This window comes from Parus major, chromosome 1A (assembly GCF_001522545.3).
Source record: "Parus major isolate Abel chromosome 1A, Parus_major1.1, whole genome shotgun sequence".
NCBI lineage: Eukaryota > Metazoa > Chordata > Aves > Passeriformes > Paridae > Parus > Parus major.
The window spans coordinates 56,038,397-56,056,614 of NC_031773.1; the positions used below are offsets into that span (position 1 = coordinate 56,038,397).

The following is an 18,218-nucleotide window of genomic DNA, read 5'->3' on the forward strand; positions in this document are numbered from 1 at the left end:
TTAATTTTTTTAAAAAATAATCAAAGTCTTCATCTGTAATCTATCATTGTGTCAATATCACACAGGTTGAAATAACTGTATACTGAAACAAGCTGCTTAAAAGAACTGTATACTGAAAAAGAACTTAAAAGAACTGAAAAGTGCCAGGAAATTGGGACAGACAGGTTTAGTGGGCACAAACCAAAATTCCTGCTAGATTCACTTCCTGGCAGACCTCTTTCTACAGACTAAAACTTTTTCTAAATTTACAAATCTGTTTGTGTGAAAAGAAACACCTATAGCTGATGAAAATTGGAACAATAAAGAGATACCATTAAATACTGAGAATTAATTTAAGAAACTCCAGAAACAGTTCCCACAACCAAATGAGGACACCACATGTCTGTGTATTAGTTTATTTAATTCTTTATCGCCACTAAGAGCAAGTAAATTATGCTGATACAATTGGTAAACATATACATTCGCTAGAGCCCCCCCAAAATCCCACAGAGCTAAGGGAAACATTAAGGGATGTTACAGGATTAATGCTTTCATTCTACAATATGGATATATGGCTTTCATACAAGTTTTAAAAAATTGAAAAGGTAACACACTGCTAGCTTACAAAATCAATATACAAACTGGAAAAAAAAAAAAGAGGAAAAGGAACAGGAAAAGAAAGTAACCCATAGGAAGATATCATATAGCACTGGTTTAATAGATATATACAGAATTAGAAATCCATTGAACATGATATTCAGGCTTTGTTATTTTGACTTTCATTTCTCCTTTCAGTTTATTCAAACTACAAGAATTAATATGGTTTCTCTCTTATTTTTTCCATCTTATTTTACCCATTTTCCTCACCTTTTATTGGCAGAGAAAAAGACTTTTTCTGCCTATGTTTCTATGTTCACACCTTAACTTTGAAGCTTTGAACAAAGTCTTTGTGTGTACTTGGTGTGACAGAAGAGAACATCACTGTGATAGTAAGTCCTTTTGGCCATTTCATTGGCATGTGTTTTGCATTTCCCTTGGACACAGCTATCCTTAAACTGAAGTGCTGGCAAGTGGGAAGAAATCTAGCTCTTCATCCTACTTGTGTATCCTCACTTAAATAACAGCACAGGACAAAAAGCTCCTTCATTTCAACCACAGCCTGAAAACGCGGCAGCACCGGTCGTGATTCGCATTCAGAGTTATGCATGCACCTTTCTAGAGTTTTGCTCCCCCCTGTATGAATGTGTAGATATATAAATACATATATATATATGCAGTGTGCACGTGTGTGTATTTAAAGAGCTGCTGTGTCTGATGCTGACAGCTGCTTTAGGTGGATTCTAGCTCTAAGCTGCAGCCTGTCTCTGCCTCAGGCCGCCTCAGCAACCACAACACACTCTGGACTATCACAGCCATTTCCTTCAGCTGTAGAAGTCCAGATGAACTGAGTAATTGTAATATGGGGAGTGCAGTGAATGATCTAATGAGAAAAGTTAAATACTGTCTTGTTGCCAGGTAGATTAGAGTAAGGAAGGTCAATCAGCAAAATTAATTGAATGAAATTTGCTGTGGGTAAGACAGCCCTGCAGAGGCTACCCATTTTCCTAGCTTTCTGTCACTGAATTCAGGATTAAATGTACATTTAACATTTTAACTTTAATTTACATTTTAACTTTCAATGACTTCAGAAATGGGAACACTTGTGAGCCTCTGTTTTTATCTCACCAATAAATCCACTCATTGGACATGTTTTCAGTTTTGTTGTGGGTTTTGCTTGTTATGATGGGGTGTTTTTAAGAAATGAGTCAAATCTGTAAGTAAAGGTTTTTTCATATACAGTTTACTCAAAGCTAAGTTATTTAAAGGCTAGGAGATACTTACAGAGTTCTTTAGCCATGTGGGACTCCAAGCACTCCATATTTAAATGGCAAACTACAGAAAGGGCTAAAGGATTGCACAACCCCAGCAATGAGATAATAATAGTCAAATATAGTGGAATTCTCATGTTTTCCCAGAATTTTGCTCAGTTCAGAGTGATGAGGCCACAAGACAGACAGCCATTTGTGAAGAGTAGCAGAAAGAGGCCATCAGGAAAATCATTAGATTTCAGCATTGTTTAGTTCTTGTCCAAAAGCAAAGTTTGATTCTCCTATGAATGAGACTACCTACATCTTATCCAAATGCAAACACCCAGGGATAGAAAAGGCTCTCTCCATGCTCTACACCTGCTCAGGCAGGCAAGGCTTTAACTATTCATGAAACTCTGTACACCATGATAATTTGATGATAAAAGGGGACAGTGGTAAAGGATACAGCTTTTTACCACTATTTGTCTAGTTACGGTGTTTTTCTGTTTTCTGGAATTTTGTTTGTTTGAGGGCAGACACTCCTGCATCAATGTCTCTGATTTCAGAGATGAACATTTGATCATTTCTGTTCCCTGGGAAGCTTTGACAAGGGCAAGTTATGATGAAAGTTTTACCAGAATCCACCCTCCCAGCAATCCAGGGACTCTTTTTTGCTCATTATCATATTTCCTTGTTCATTTTCATACAGTGATTAACAAGTTGCTATTGTGTCTTTTAATTTCAGGAGTACACAGTTGGAGGAAATTGATGGTATGGGCTTCCTGGGGCTGTTTTGCCACAATCCAGGAAGAAATGGAGAATATAGTCTCAAGGATGAGGAAAGATCAGCAAAATCCACAGAAGTTTAACTGAGAAGTAGAGTGCCTCAGAAGAATTGACAGAAAACCTACAAATGCTATCAAAATTATGGATAAGAGTGGGAAGGCAGGCAACAGGTATAACCTGTCTCTGCAAAGAAGAGAACTCAGTCTCAACTTGAGAGAAGTGCTGTCCTAGAGAATTAAAATGGATTGGATACAAAACACCAACCCCCACTGACACACTGCTTCCCCTCCTCAATAGGATTTGGGAGACATGGAAGACTGCTGTGTGGGATCAGAATGGTGTACACCTCACCAATATATTGCTTTAGAAAAGTGGTCAGTTTACATAGTTAATGTCACTGCAGTTCCTAGACTGAGGGAAAATCAAGTTTGTCCCACCCTCAACATTGGCATTAGCCTATATATTATTGTCTCCTTTTGACTACCTCCACTTGAACATTTTCTTTTGAGGCTGGAGTGGGACCTTGCTTCTCTGCAACACTTTACATTTTATTTGTTTTCACTAAGGCACAAATCAGGGAAAGCATAAAAACAAATGTGCCAACCAGTAGTTCTGCCCTCTGCACATAAGAAGCATGCAACAGAAATTGATAAAAAATGCTCCTGACTTCCTATCTGTCTCTTCTTGACCAACTCTCCAAAGCTGCCTGTATATATATTTTATAATTGTTATTCTTCCATTTCTTCTGACTTTTCTCCTTTGAAAAACAGCCCAGAATGTCATTATGGAATTAGAAGAAGAAAATCAGTAAATTACAATTTAGTATCTACCTGCATGTACAACAAACATTTTCCCTTCCTGGAGCCTTTCCCAGAAGTTTTGCTGCACTTAACAGACTGTTAAATAGGCCAGGCTGACAAGCAATGACTCTCATTTACTATGGGCATTTCTGTCAGAAGACATGTCTAAGTCAGAAAATGTCCCAATCCTCAGATACTTCTTTAAATCAAGATAGAACTGAAAGAAGCTTTGCCTCAGCTTAATTAGAGTAAGGGAAAAGAGATATACCTAAATATACCCAATATATTCAGGTTTAAGCTCACTGGAATCCACAGTCTGGGTGCAGGTTCATCCACAGCTGATGTTCAGCAACTCACCCATCTCTTTTCTAAGAGATTTGAGTGCTCAGAAAAAGACTGTCATTTCAGGGATTTTTATCACCTCCCCATACTCCATTACAGCTGTAGCAAATGAAGATGTAAACCACTCCTCAAGAGGGACATTCATGAAAAAATTTCTGTCTGTTAAACTAGGTAAGCAACACATCTATGCTAAGTCATTTTTCACTGTAATAGGATAGCACCAAGAGGGTAAACACGTTTTTCATCTGAAGTAGCTGCTCCCACAGCACTGTCAGACAAGCTTGCCCTCCCAAAGCAGGGAGGGGAGAAGATTAGAAAGCAAATAAGGAGAAGTTTCAGAATGACTGAAGTAGAAACTGATCAAGATGGGTGGGAAGAGGTTTTGTTCAGAATCTTACCTTTTGCTTTCTTGATAATGTCTCTAGTGAAACAAGGGCTCCTTTTATTTGTTGGGAGCCTCCATTTAGACCTGACCTGACTGACCCATTCAATCTTCCTCCTCTGTGTTCTGCCATAAATTACTTTATCACCTCCTGCATTGCTAGACTTTCCACTGAATGTTTTCTTCTGGCTTATTGGAAATTTTCTTTGTTTTAAATTTGTACAGTATTACTCCAATTGCTGTCAGCAATAAGATGCCAAAACAGATCCGAACATATGTGGCTGAGTCGCACGTAAGAAATGTTCTCCTATTTCACACCCTTTGCTGCATTTTCTTCTGGTATTTTTTCGTTTTGTTTCCTTGTTTTCTGTAAACTCTCTCCATGAAGGCCCTATGCCACCACGGGAACATTACTGGCTTCCTTCAAAAACTATTAGGAATTCCTTTAACAAGCCAGATGGGCAATTAAACAAAAGGACCATAAGGTGTCAGAGGAAACACAGGGGGATTTACTGTTTTTATACTCACAGAGGTGGAAATAAGAAGTCACATCTAAGGTTTGCTAAAGGACAATTGAAGTGTTGGTCTCAACATCATTCCCAATTCCTGCCAGCTCCCTATGAAACATGGACTAGATTAACCAGTGTGAGACAATGGTGCAACAGTGTTTGCACTCAAAGCTGAGCCACTTTAAGTGAACTGATGCAGCATTTAGACAGACAAACCTTTGGTGATTGAAAAAAAGTTTCCTTCTCCCTTTGCTTTCAATCAGACCTACCAAACCATTAGTTTAAGTCTGAGGCACAAGCACAGGTAGACCTGATTAGACAATGAAGAAACCAAATAGCACCCAGAACCACCTAAAAATGAGCCTCTATGATTTCAGATTTGGTCATTGCACATCCACCATGTGTGGGAGACATTTTTAACTATACCACAGACTCAAGTATGTCTAACAGCACAGTCAAAATAACAAGGACATCAACACAGACTGCAAATCACACCCAAGGAGTCTGGGAAATAATTGTGAGGCTAGTCTACCTTAAGCTATGTGCAGCCTTGGTTAGCAGGCTTCAGGAGTGTTTGTGTTTGGGAACAGAAGGACTTGCCTCACCGTGAGTCCAGATCAGCCATACCCTCCATGTGAGAAAGAAGAGGGCAAGCTCTACAACTGTTACAAGTTTTTTTTTGCATAGAAAAGGGGAGTGATGTTAATATGAAAAAAAAAAAAAAAAGATTCTGCTTGTCCACAAGCTAATCCCGAGAGAAATGTGATTTACTCAGATGAACACAGCCTGCAGCAGCTTCACTGAAGTCAGTGGGTGCCATGCAGGAGTACAAGGGAGACTATGCCTCTTGACCAGCAGGCAAGCCTACACAAATGGCAAAGCTTATTTCTTGCTGCTGAATTTTAAGATTTAGAATTCTGAAGCAATGATTTTGAACTTCATTTGGGCACTGAAATCCCTTATGTTTCCTCTAAAAATTTTGGTCTGCTTGTTGTCAGCTCGTTAAACAGCCCTTTACCTTGAGACAGACCAGATATTTGTCAGATCTTTTTTCTACTTTTTCTCTCAGGATTCAGAATCATTTAAATTAGGTAAATTTGAACAAATAGAAAAAACAGCTGGTTGTATTTTTTCTTTGTTTTTTCCTCTGTAGACTACATTAAAAAAAAAATAAATCACAACTAATTTTATGTTGACTGAGCCTTTTCCAAGGTCTTTTAACTTATATAAAAATGGAAGAAAGTAAAAGAAACTGGTTTTATATTTCCCTTCTATTTTACTAAAAGATAAAGTAAAAATAATTTCATTCCTATTGGTTTCAGGTCCCACAAATTGTCCCTTTTTTGGTCAAAAAGATGAACTACCCCTGGTGGCTTCCAAACAGATTTCTCCTTTTATTTTCCACCAGTCATACTATTTTTTACCCAGCTATAATTAAGATCAACAGGAATATTGCCACTGATGTGAAAGGGAGATGGGTCAAGCAGAATCACAAATATTTCAACTAGATCTCATATGAAAAGGATTTTCCCCCTTCTGTCAAAATGAACAAATAAAATACAGCATTTTTCATCTTTTATAGGTGAAATGGAGGTCACTACCATCCACCAACACTGATATGCTGAAAAGTGGAAAGTTTTGTCATCGTTCCACTTTAAAAAAATCATTGCTAGAAAAATCATGAAAAATTAGAACTCTTTTATGTCCAATTGTTGAAAGATTTTAGATTTACTACCAACATCCAAAATATGGTTAAGGAAAGGAGCATTACTGGTTTTTATCTGTAGATGGTGACATTTTGGAATGAACATTAAGCGCACATCCAAGAAAATCCCATACTTGTAAATACTCAACAAAATGCCCCCATCCTTTCCTTAAGCAAACAGTTTCATACAGTTATGAAGATGTAATCAGATATTAAGAAACAGGCCTCAGTTTTTCAGATATAAGGTCCCAATCTTAAACATAAATGCATCCAGCCAGAGTTCTATGTTCACACAGGGTACCACTGGCTTCAGCAGAGCTCCACACAGGCTCAGGTTCTGCTTGCATGGACTAATTACCAGATTGAGACCTATGGCAAGACTTGAGGAAAAAAAAAAATTAAAATCCTCTACATTGTTCAATATAAAATAGACATAATTTTCTAAATGAGTTTGGAGTCCTTTATTACAGGCCTCTAAAAATTGTTGTTAGGGTTATACATTAAAAATACTAAAGTAATAAAAAAAAAAGGATTTTTTTTTTTCTGTGTTTGCTTTTTTTCCTTCTATGGTACCATTAAGCTATAAATAATTTTAGGATAAAATGCCTAGGTATAAATGAAACTGTTAACTGATCATGTTTGCTGATGTCCCTTTCTCACGCTGCCCGAGGTGATTCCATTAATCCAGCATCTTCTCTTGTTTCTTGCCTTCCTTTTTCTTCTTCTTGGATTCTGTCAAGATACAACAAAAACAATAAAAAAAACAGTGTCTAGCACGCACTGCAATAAATTTCACTTAACACCTGGGGAAGCTCCCCCTTTTTCTTTTTTTTTTTTTCTCTCCATGCACATAAGTATTGTTTCCTCATTTTGAACAAAGAAAGGGAAAAGAGAAGGAAAAGAAGAAAAATAACAGGAAGGGCCAAGGCAGTAGAGGAGACAGAGAGGGAGTTGCATGTTCCATTCAGAGCCCTCCCTATCTGAGGGGCTGACTCTGTTTGGCATGCAAAGCATTGTCTCAGGAACTTGCTTGGAAAATAGGGAAACAGCAGGCATCTCCTGGAGAAACCGGGTCACGGCTCAGTGGAGAGCTGGAAGAAAGCACTGCACACACTACCCACACATATACCCTTGCCCTGCTTCCTCTCTGTCTCATTGTGAGTCTTTGGCTTTCTCTGAATGTGCCAGCAGCTCCAGAGCATGGGGAGAAAGCTCTCTTGTTTCTCCAGCTCCTCCAGTGCCAGCCCTGCCCCGTTCCCCTGGGACAGACACCTATGTGCACTCGGGCTGGGGTCATGGGGCACGGCCTCTCCAGCCACCTGACACTGCTGGGATGGGCAAAGCACCTGCCTCTCTAACTCATTTGGGGTAAACAAGGGAACAATGGGAAGGTACAAGTGTTGCACTAGCACCTGCACCAACTTTCACTGTACTCCAGAGCAGTGTGGTGTTCGACAGGTAAAGGAAATTCACAGAGGGACCTTCGAAATTAAGAGGATTAGGTACTCTTGTGTCACATGTCACCTTGTAACAGGGAAAATAACAGCTCTCATGGGGAACATGAGTAAATCCTCATTGATACCAGCACAAAACAGCACAACAGGTACCACAGAGAGATGGAAACAGAGCTTCTGTGAAACATCTTTCCTGGAACCAAAACAGCAAGCAAGCTGTTTGCCTTATCCCAGATTTCATTAACCAAACCAAGCAAAACTATCATAGATTCATAGAATACACTGAGTTAGAAGGGATCCAGGAGGATCACTGAGTGCAGCTACTGGCCCTGAACAGGACCACCCAAAAAAATCACACCATGTTGCCTGAGAGGGCTGCCCAAGCACCTTGAACTCTGCCATTCTTGTTGCCATGAGCACCACCTCTGGTTACATAACATCTATCACCTTGAATGAGAAAACAAGCACTTAAGGTGGGACTGTTATCTGTGAATATGATTCTTTTCTCTCTGACTCATTTACACAGGCACAGAATCACCAGTTGTGGTAAAAACAGCTTATTTCTACTCAAGCCAAGGCAATTACACCAACATCTTTCATGTATGGATAGGTACCTCCAGCAGAAGGAAAACTTAGGCTACCACAATTCTCTGATGATTGTTTTTCCTCTTTCCTAGCGTTTCAAACCAACATTTTTTTCTTAACCTGTTATAACAAGATGAAAATTATTTCAAATAATCCTTTAGTCAAAGCAAAAAAAACAAAACAACTAAACTTGTTTAGTCATATAATCTCCTCTAAAATCTCCTTCCCTTAAAAACTTTGCTTAACTTTCAAAGGGATAATAATTTAAAAGAATTAATAATTTGTTTTCATTTTAAAAAAAAATTTTCCCCCTGCCTTTGCATGTGCCTGTGTGTGTGTGCTTGCATGTGCATCTGAATGTCTGTGGTCTGGTTCACAAAATCTGACATTTCAAAAAAGTAGTATTTCATTGAGTTAGTACCTAATTTGCTTTCAGCTACAGCTTTCATCCCCCCCAGCAAACTTCCTGTATCTGCCCTCAACCTCTTTTACCCACATCCTCCACCTCCTCCAATTTTGCCTCTCTATAAGAATGACCCTCCTGGATTCTTTATTGATTGCACTCTCCCTCACACTTTTTATTCCCCACACCACCCCACTCACCCTGAAAGAAACAGGGGCATTTAATCAATCAGACCAGCACTGGAACTTGTGAAATTTATTTAGACCCAGCACAAGCAGAAGGGCACAATGCAGACTTCAAACAGATTTACTAAGAGTGAAAAAGACGTATAAATGCAGGGAAACTGCTAAGAGGACTCTGCTGGAGAGTTTGTGCAGCTCATGGTAGGAATGAGGTCAGCACCAGGAGAAGACTTTGGGCTGGAGTCCTGTGAGTGCACCAGGTTCCCATCCTCACTTGACCTGAAGCACCATACAGCCCACTGTTTATCCATTTGCACTAAATGCCCGTGGGTTTGCATCTCTTCCTTTCTCAAGTCCTCCCCTTTGTCTCCCTCGTGGTGATTTGCATGCCATCCAAACTGCCAAACCCATCTACCTACAAAGACAAGTGACTCTGTTTTGGGCCTCAGCAGAGTAAAGCTGTGCCAGATGGAATTCCTCCCTCATTAAAAGTACTCACACCATCACAGCTTCATCTTTCAGACAGGTAATCTGGATTGATGCACAGCATATTTGCTCCATGAAATGGCAAGCATACACACAATTGTGGGAGTATTAGAAAAAGATAAAGGGAAACTGCACAAATATCTCCCAGCCCTTAGGCTCTTTTAAAATTCCCACCACAGACACCAATACCCATGTGCTGACCCATGAAAATGTTGATGTTCATATGCTCATGGACAAGTCTGCTCACAGCTACACTCTAGTCACCCTGAAAATTAAAGCCTTCTGAAAATGTTGTCATAGTTTTGGTTACTTTCCCATGAAATTTCTGTAAACATAAGTTGTTTATCACATTTCTTCTAAGGAACGTCTTTTGATGGATGTTTTGCATGACCAGTGTGCTCAGCAAGGTGGTAACTTAATTATTAATCCCTGGTCATTGTTGAGAATCTATAAATACTGGAGTCAGAGAATAAAGGTAACTTCTTCTGCTCTGAGACAGAGGTGTTTGTGTGAAACATTTCGTGTCCTCTAGCGACACACTCTACTTGTTTTGATTATGATCAGACTATGGTATATCCATGGCTAACAATGTATAAAGTTGCTTTAAGATGCACTTTGCTCATGTTTTTTCATTTCTCAACATACTCTTTGCATTTTTGTCATTCAGGCTATTATTATCCTCACTTCTGTTCACCCTAGGCTACGATTTCCACTTTTAGGACATGCTGCTGGGTCACAGCCACACTGAGAACCACATCACCCTGATCACCCTGCCAGTGCTACCCTCCCCAGGGTAACCAGGCATGACTGAAAGGGTCACCATGCTCAAAGGGCTGACAAATTGAGAGTATAGTGCCAGTTATCTGCCAGCTTATCAGTCCCATACTCCAGCATCAGCTGCAGCCATTTGTCACTTAAGTTAGGGAAAGATCCCCTAAGTAGACTGAGTCCAACAGTCCCATTCAGTTTCCTATTCCCTACGTGAAAATTATCAAAATTCAATTCAGATTAGCACAGATTGGATGTTAACACCTTTGGTTCAGCCATTTCCTACCAGGCATCTTAATGTGGTCCCATTAGAAATTATAGTCACCCACTAAGCAAAGCCCACTGAGACAGCCTTTATAATGGGGAAGCCACTAAGCTGGTTCCACATCTCACCAGCACTGCAAAGCAGCATGACCCCAGCAGCACTCACCACTGAGCCAGAGGGAAGCAGGAAAAGCTTCCCAGTGAGCAAGGACTACCCTGAGCAAAACCCTGCCATTTGCAGGAGCTTTGGGCCTGCAGCAGCCTCCTCCACCTCACCCACCCTGCTGAGAGCAGCATTCCCACCGGCACAGGCACAGATCTGTGCACCAGCTGTCCTTTGCCTTCAGGGAATGTGTGTGCTGCAGACAAGTGCTACCAAAAATACAGAGAGACACTATGGTAAAACCACTTAACTCAAACTGAAACTCAGCTGTGAAACTCACACCAGCCCACACAGAATTTGAATCTGAATCTACTCACTGCCCTTTTAGCTTTCAAGTTAGGTGGCCCATTTGTGCCAGACACCAGTTGGAGGTATGTTTATGAGCTATCTACAGTAGAATTCAGGGTCCAGAGAGGCAGGACCAAAGCAAAAAGCAGGATGAAAATCCTGGATTTCAGAAGAGCAGCCTTTGGTCAGTTCAGGGACCCTCAGCCAGGCTAAGTATCCTGGACCAGGGCACACACAAGGACCAAATTCCAAATGCCTGGTAGTCCCTGCAGTGTGCAACACCCAGGCATCGCACAGCCACTCTGCTCCCCCAGAGCCAACACACTTTCAGCAAGATAAAAAACAAACAGCCCTGCAGGAGCAAACTGTGTCAATGCACAGGCACTGGATTATCTCATCCTTCATCACCAGAATAACCCTACAAATTGTCGCAAGACTTAGAATTACCCACAGGATTAAAAACTGGTCATGGATTAGCACTGGACTCCTGTGGGCTAAGATGACCAGTAACCAAAATTCCAGTCAGAGTCTTAGTGAGTAAACAAGTTAATTTCATTAGCAGAACTTTCTCTATGCAATTTGGAATTGCAGCAGTCCTCTTTAGACAGTCATCTTTATTCCAGAACCTCATTCTTACTATGCAAGCAGCAAATGAAAGTAATTCAGTTGAACAGGAGCCACACACCATTTGAAGCCACTCTTAATGTATAAGGCACAAAAGGGAGGTAATTACATTTTAATGGAAGTCAAGCTTTGTAAGCCAAGTTTTGCAGGTCTTTATTTTCATTTGTTGGAAAGAAGGTAACAATTCACTCCTGGCACTGCTGAACTCCTGTGTATAAAAGTCAAGCAGTGCCCCCAAAAGCAATATAAATTATTCAAAGTAGCCAAAGCTGTACTGATGGAAGGTTAGAGTAAAAAACTTTCAGATCAGATGCTCAGGATACAATTTTTCCAAGGCCTAGCACTCATGCAGTCTTAGTAAGCTCAGAAGAAGGCATGTTTTAAAAAGGTCTCTCCATCTCTCAACTGCAGCAAATTTTCCAAGGCACCAGGCTGGTATGGTGGTAAAGGGCAATGCTGCCTTGGGGTGCAGGGAGCTTCTGAATTCTGGGGATGAAATGTCAGTCCCTGGGGAATGGAGAAGTCTTAACGTTGGTATAATCAATGATTTTATACCTTGGTAAAAAAAAGTCTCACCTTACAGAGATTCACACTCCTGTCTAGGAACAGAAATTGTATTATCTTGTCATTTTCATGACTTAAAAAACTAATACCTGGATTTCTGAAAACCCTTTAAACATAGTATTTCTTTTTCTTGTAGAGGAAGAAAACTTTTCATGGCTATCTAAATCCTTTCCTTCCTTTTTCCTGTACTACATACAGCTTTTATGTATCCCCAAAGGTTTAAGAACGAAAAGCTATATTATGTTAACAACTTTGCTCCCTAATGAATTCTTCTGAAAAGCTTCTTTGAGAAGCTCAGTTCTTCTGGATTGGGGAAAAAAAACAATAATCCACCAGCTGAACAGCAGCAAAAGGCACCTCTCCAATTAATCAATGACCCTGATGCAACTTTTACTTCATTAATAGATCACAATTGATGTAGCCTTACCAGCTTTCTCTAGCTATCTGTGCTCCTCAATTTCCTAACACTTGTGCTCACTCCTCTCCATAAGGTTTTGTCCCGCTTCTCATTTTGCTGAAGTTTTTTTTTGGATAGATTTTGATTTGTTCCCAGTTGAACACAAGACTGACTTGATTTAGACCTAAAGGCTGCAGCTGGCCCATTTAAGTCAGAAAGTCATGCTGCAAAGTGTGTTAAGAATGGGGAAGAGCCAGATTTATGCTTTTAACAAACACTGACATAATGTGACAAAGGAATAGAACCAAGTCACCACTCACAGAAAATGCGTCAATTTTTCTTTCTCACTGGAATTGCAAGAAGAAATAAATGTAAGGAAAAAATAATCCAATTTGTTCTAAAATAAGCCACAAAACTCTGAAATGATCTTAGACAATCAGAAGCCATTTCCCAAATGTGACATACTGATGTAAGACCTTTAAACCTTTTCCTTTAACATCCCAACTTAAACTAATAAGGAATTACAGGGAGCTTTTATTTAAGAGATAATTTGCTGAAACCAAGGATTTTCATCAGAAAGGTTTCTCTTTGATGATTTTCTCCCTTCAAATATTTGGGAGAAAAATTTTCAAAACTGCCTATGCACAGGCACTCAAAAGACCACAAAGACACATGCAATTTCTGATTTTGCTAGATCTAGCCAGAAGGCAAAGAACATGAAAGTTTCATCTCATTTTCTTTACATCTGTGTTAGCCCTGAAGATGTTAGATCTTAACAGTGAGTATTCAGAAGACTGCACTGGATAAACTTGTCAAGCCAAGGCTGTTTCACATCTGGAGTCTGCTAAAGGAATCTGGCTAACACTTTTAGAAGCAGTTCAATGTTCTTCCAGTTGGCTTCTCATCGACCTCAGGCACATTTGCCTCCTGCTTCTGGAGGGTAGGGACTTTCTCACTGTTCTTCACCATGTCCTGTGCTCAGCACAAGAGGGACACAGTCCCAGCTGGCTCTTCAGCCCCCTCTCTGTGCTGTACACAAGGTCCCTCTCAATGCCAGCAAGACAGGTGCAGGCACAGACTGATGCATTCAGGGTTTACTTACTGCATACACATCTCTGCTGGAGACAGAAAGCTTTAATAATCCATTGGGACTTTAGTATAATGCCTATACAGCAAAAAGTTCATACATGTCAAACTGAGATCTGTATTATATGTAAGTATATAAATATATATATATAATATAAATGTTATTTATTGTGGTATAATGTGAATAGAGAACCTATTTTATTCAGTTAGCCCTTGAAAACCAGGCAGATGCTCTTCTCAGCTGTGCTTTCTGCATCTGGCCCAGATGAGCTCTACCCTCAGGGCATAGGATAGAGGGTTAGCTTTGATCAGTGCTCCCCACTCTGCAGAGATGCCTGCAAAAGTTCTGGAGTAAGCACAGATAGAAGGAAAGATAGAGAGATGGCAATGTGGAAAATGAGATGGAGGGATAAAGAAGAAAAAAAAAAAAAGCCTGAAAGGAAAGGAAGTGAAGAAATAGGAAAAGGACAGAAGAGAAGAAACAGGGCTTTCTTCTCTGTGTCACTGCTGAGAACAGTAATGATGATAAACATTTGCTGGTGGCACACCTTTTATCACAGCAAATCTCATAGCTTAAGGCATTTTCATGGCTCATGGGCACTAACTGATGCCAAGGAAGCTGGGCTAAGCTCTTAGGAGCCAGGAAAGTGAGGCAATGAGCACATAACAGAATTGACACACACAAATTTAAACTTTCACCCACAAAGGTCTGAATTAAACCCTAAAAGAAACTCCTGCAGGTACAACAGTGTTAAATGAACATTTGTCAATACAAACCAGAGGGTGAGAAAAACACGGATGTTTAGGTTTCCGTGAAACATCCCAGTGTTTTTCTTTCCAAAAACACCTGCAAAAGCTGCAGAACAACTGAAAATTGAAAAATATTTAGTTTTAAAAAAAAAAATCTTCTCTCCCTTTCCTACATGCATTTCCTTCCCCCTGGAATTAGGGTTGTGTCAATCATATTGGTATTATGCTATGATCTGACAGGGCATTCAAATTATTTATCCAAACAGTAAAATTTTTCAAAGGCACAAAAGCAGTCTCAAGGGAAACTACAGCACAAAAGCCTCCAAGAAACATAAGGAAATGGAAGCAGAAAAGCAACCATTAAAAGACATCCAAACTTTATTAGTTATGGGCTGCACTGGCAGCTTATAATCACTTGAGGCTGGTCCACACTACAAGCAGCATTGTGTTTTGTTTTTCTTACATAGCTTATTCTGATTCCCACTGAAACTGAGAAACTTCCTCCTGTCATGGCAGCAAGGAGCCAAATGACAGAGCCATGTCTCAGAGCCTAAAGCTTCCAGTGAGTTTTACTTCACCTTGAAACACAAGCCTTGTCCTCAGAGCAGCACTGGGCAACACAACCAAGCATTTAGTGCCCAGTCTCGCCCCTCTGGACCACTGCTTCTTCTCTGGGTTTTCACATTTCCCAGCACCATAAGGCATAAATTATTCATGGCAAAACTGCTTCTCACAAAGTTTATGCAGTGCTTAGTACAATGGCACCCTTTTTCAGCTGGGGCCTCTGGGCACTCATGCAATACAAATAATCATGATGATAGCAACAATAATAACAGCTAGCTATGCTGTTCCCACCGGGCACACACTTCCAGTGTCCTGTCCCACAGAGCTCAGATCACTGTATTTCACTGCAGGCTCACAGTCAGTGCCAGGGGCCATTCTTCAATAAATCTGCCTCATCCTTTAGAACAAGAGAAAGACCTCCCAGTTTTGCCTTTCACGTTTTTCTTTAACTATCACAGCTGTTTCCTAATATGAGAAAATCCCTCATTTTTATAACTAATTAGTTTGAGCAGATTCTATTATTCTGCCTCCTGTAATACTAATTATTACACTAGCTGCATGCCTGCACGACTAATGAGTTACATTAAAGCTGGGGAATTCTAAAACCTACAGAGGGAGATACAGATGACTGCAAAGCCAAAACAGGAGACACCAGCATCTTTCAAACAAAAGAAAATCGCAGCCCTAACAAGTCACTTCCTCTCATTCTGTGTCCCCTCCAGCTGCTTTGTGCTGCTGCACAAAGGCAAAGTCGAGGGAGGGCACACCAGAAAAAGCAACTTGTCCGACACACCAGGTGAAGTGGTCCAATTGAATGAGTGCAGCACCCAGTTTGTCTGAGGAACAAACAGCTCAGGAGAGCAGGTCACCCACACACCACTGTCAGCTCCTTGCAGCAGCCAGCAGTCAAGACACCCTGCCAAAGCTGGTCAGTCTGCTCTGGCAGCACACTGCAAGATCCTCTCCCTACAGGTAGGAATCTGCCAGTGGAGTGCTTAAAAACCACTGGTTGTTTTCTGCTCCTACCACCAAAGCAAAGATAGGGATACACCTGCTCATTAACACAAGTCTGATTTGACAAGAAGCTTCCTAAGAAGACCAAAGATAAAATGGTGTTTAACACTGATGGGAGTTCACTGAGATTACAAACTAAAACCAAAGACCCTGATTAAAAACTGCAGTTCAGACACTCACCTTGAAGTCAATTGTCACATCCTGATAACTTTATTTGCATGATAAAAGGGAGCAGCAGCTACTAGCTACATGCCTGGACCTGCCACTGATACTTTGTCAATCTGGGAAATCATTTAGCCTTTCTGACTTTCAGTTACTACTTTTCTTCTAATTAGACTTCCTGAGCACCAAGGTGTGATGAGCAGGATTAGCTAATTGCTGCCTGTAAAGATGTATAGATAAAAGAAACAGGGTAGGGCAGGTCAGTTATAGGTCACTCAACTCTGAGATAAAACTCTTCAAAATACATGAAATTATTAATGATGCAGAATGCAGTCCTTTCCTCCATGCAGTAGCATGCACACCAAAGACAGGGAACTGTACTGACACCTTGCTATGCCCTCAAATGCTAAACCTGATCTGAATTACACAAAAGAGATTACAGCCATTAACAACTCAGCTAGGTCTTGCCTTCATGTGGGAAATCTTTCCAAACACTGCATGTTGGAGGATGTGATCTTTGGTTGGCACCCCAATTACTAAATACAACAGTGGTGTGAGCAGTGTTAATGTTTGCCAACATTAGCACATATTTTTCCTGTGTGGCAAGGACTGAGCTGAGCCATGACAAAATAACTCATGGATGTGATATACTGTAAATTGATAGAGTTGGGAAGGGAGATTTATTAAAAAGAACTAAATACAGCCAGGTGAAAAAGCTATCAGAAAGAAGCATAAATCAAAAAAATGAAGGGTAGATTGCAGAAAGGGCTGGCAAACCGCTTATTCTATTTAATTTTATCTTAATCAGAAGAATAAATACCTGAAAGTACAACAGTTATGGGGGGAGAGAGAGAAAGAATGAGAGTGACGGAAAGAGCACAAGAAGAAATAAAACCCACGCGGCAACCCAGCTCAAGGAAAATAAATTCCTCTTCTCTTAGCAGTTAAAGAACAATGCTTCCTGAATCCTGACAATACTCCATTCTTCTGCTTTCTGGCTGGCTGGAACCTGAACAAGCATCAATCAGGTTTGGGTGGGTGTGGAGGAGGCCAGATGGAGGATGTCAGAAGCATTTTGTGCTCCTCAGCACAGGCTGGCCATTAGAGCAGCCACTCGCCACAAGTGCCCAGCTCTGTCACATCTGTCAGGACAGTTTAGGGAGAGCTTCAACATCACCAGCCTTGCAGACACTGATTAGAATATGCAGCTGTGTGTGCTAGAGGAGAGGTGCCTGTCTCCACTGGGATTTTGTGATAAAAATTATCCTTTCATCCTTGCCAGACTTCGTGACAGGCTTTCTCACAACCTCATTTGTGGACTAAATACACAACAAACACTGTTACATTGCTGACAATCTGTCTGTCCAAATGCACAATATTCCAGAAGGAAAGGTGGTTTTCATCCTGTGTTACCTACACTTTAACCCAGCAGCCCAGGACCAAGCTACTGTCTTCCAGTCTGAGAAGATGTGAGCAAAGCTATGGAGAAATGAGCTTGTCAGGAAGCCAGGTAAAATTAAAATTCCTGGTTCATCCTTACACATAGTTGTAATCCATAAGACAGCCGCTCAGAAGTAAAAAGTACTGACACAGACCAGTTGCTAAGAAGAAAATATTTGTTTTTTTAGTTTCCAGAATAATGGAGAGTGCTTAAAAAAGGTTTTAGGCTTTTCTATGAATGCTTACTAACTATAAAAGAAATCTGTAAGAACACTTAGGTTACCAGTTTATGAAGAAGGCATTGATTCCCAAAGTTTATGAGCATCTCCTGCTTTAACTTAGCACAAGTTTTGTCAGAGATAATAGGAGTCTTGGAAAACCAAACTATGTTTTATCAACAAATCTGTAAAATTATAAACCCTGTGATTTTTTTTTTTTCAGGTATGATTTTCCTTTCTGGTAAGAATAGATCCAAGAATGAACAGCAATCATTTTTGAAATCATTGAGTGAGAGGAGGGAGACTCATCCTATCAGCAAAACAAATTCATCAGCAAATATGTTGATGGGCTGGAAAGGTGAATAAGCAACAGTAGAGCAGGATCTACATTTACAACCAATCAATTGGCATTCTTCTCAAAGAATAGAGAAGCTGAGGAGGAACTTCAGACACCAT

General features: G+C 40.3%; 1 protein-coding gene across 1 annotated transcript in view; it reads right to left on the bottom strand.

The window, feature by feature from the left end:
• Positions 1 to 381: 381 nt before the first annotated feature.
• Positions 382 to 18,218, bottom strand: part of PTN (pleiotrophin) — a 75,783-nt gene continuing 57,946 nt past the window's right edge. Inside the window, exon 5 of the mRNA XM_015629304.3 lies at positions 382 to 7,082. Coding sequence (XP_015484790.1) covers positions 7,030 to 7,082 — 53 coding nt within the window. The 3' untranslated portion in view covers positions 382 to 7,029. The remainder of the gene's footprint in view (positions 7,083 to 18,218) is intronic.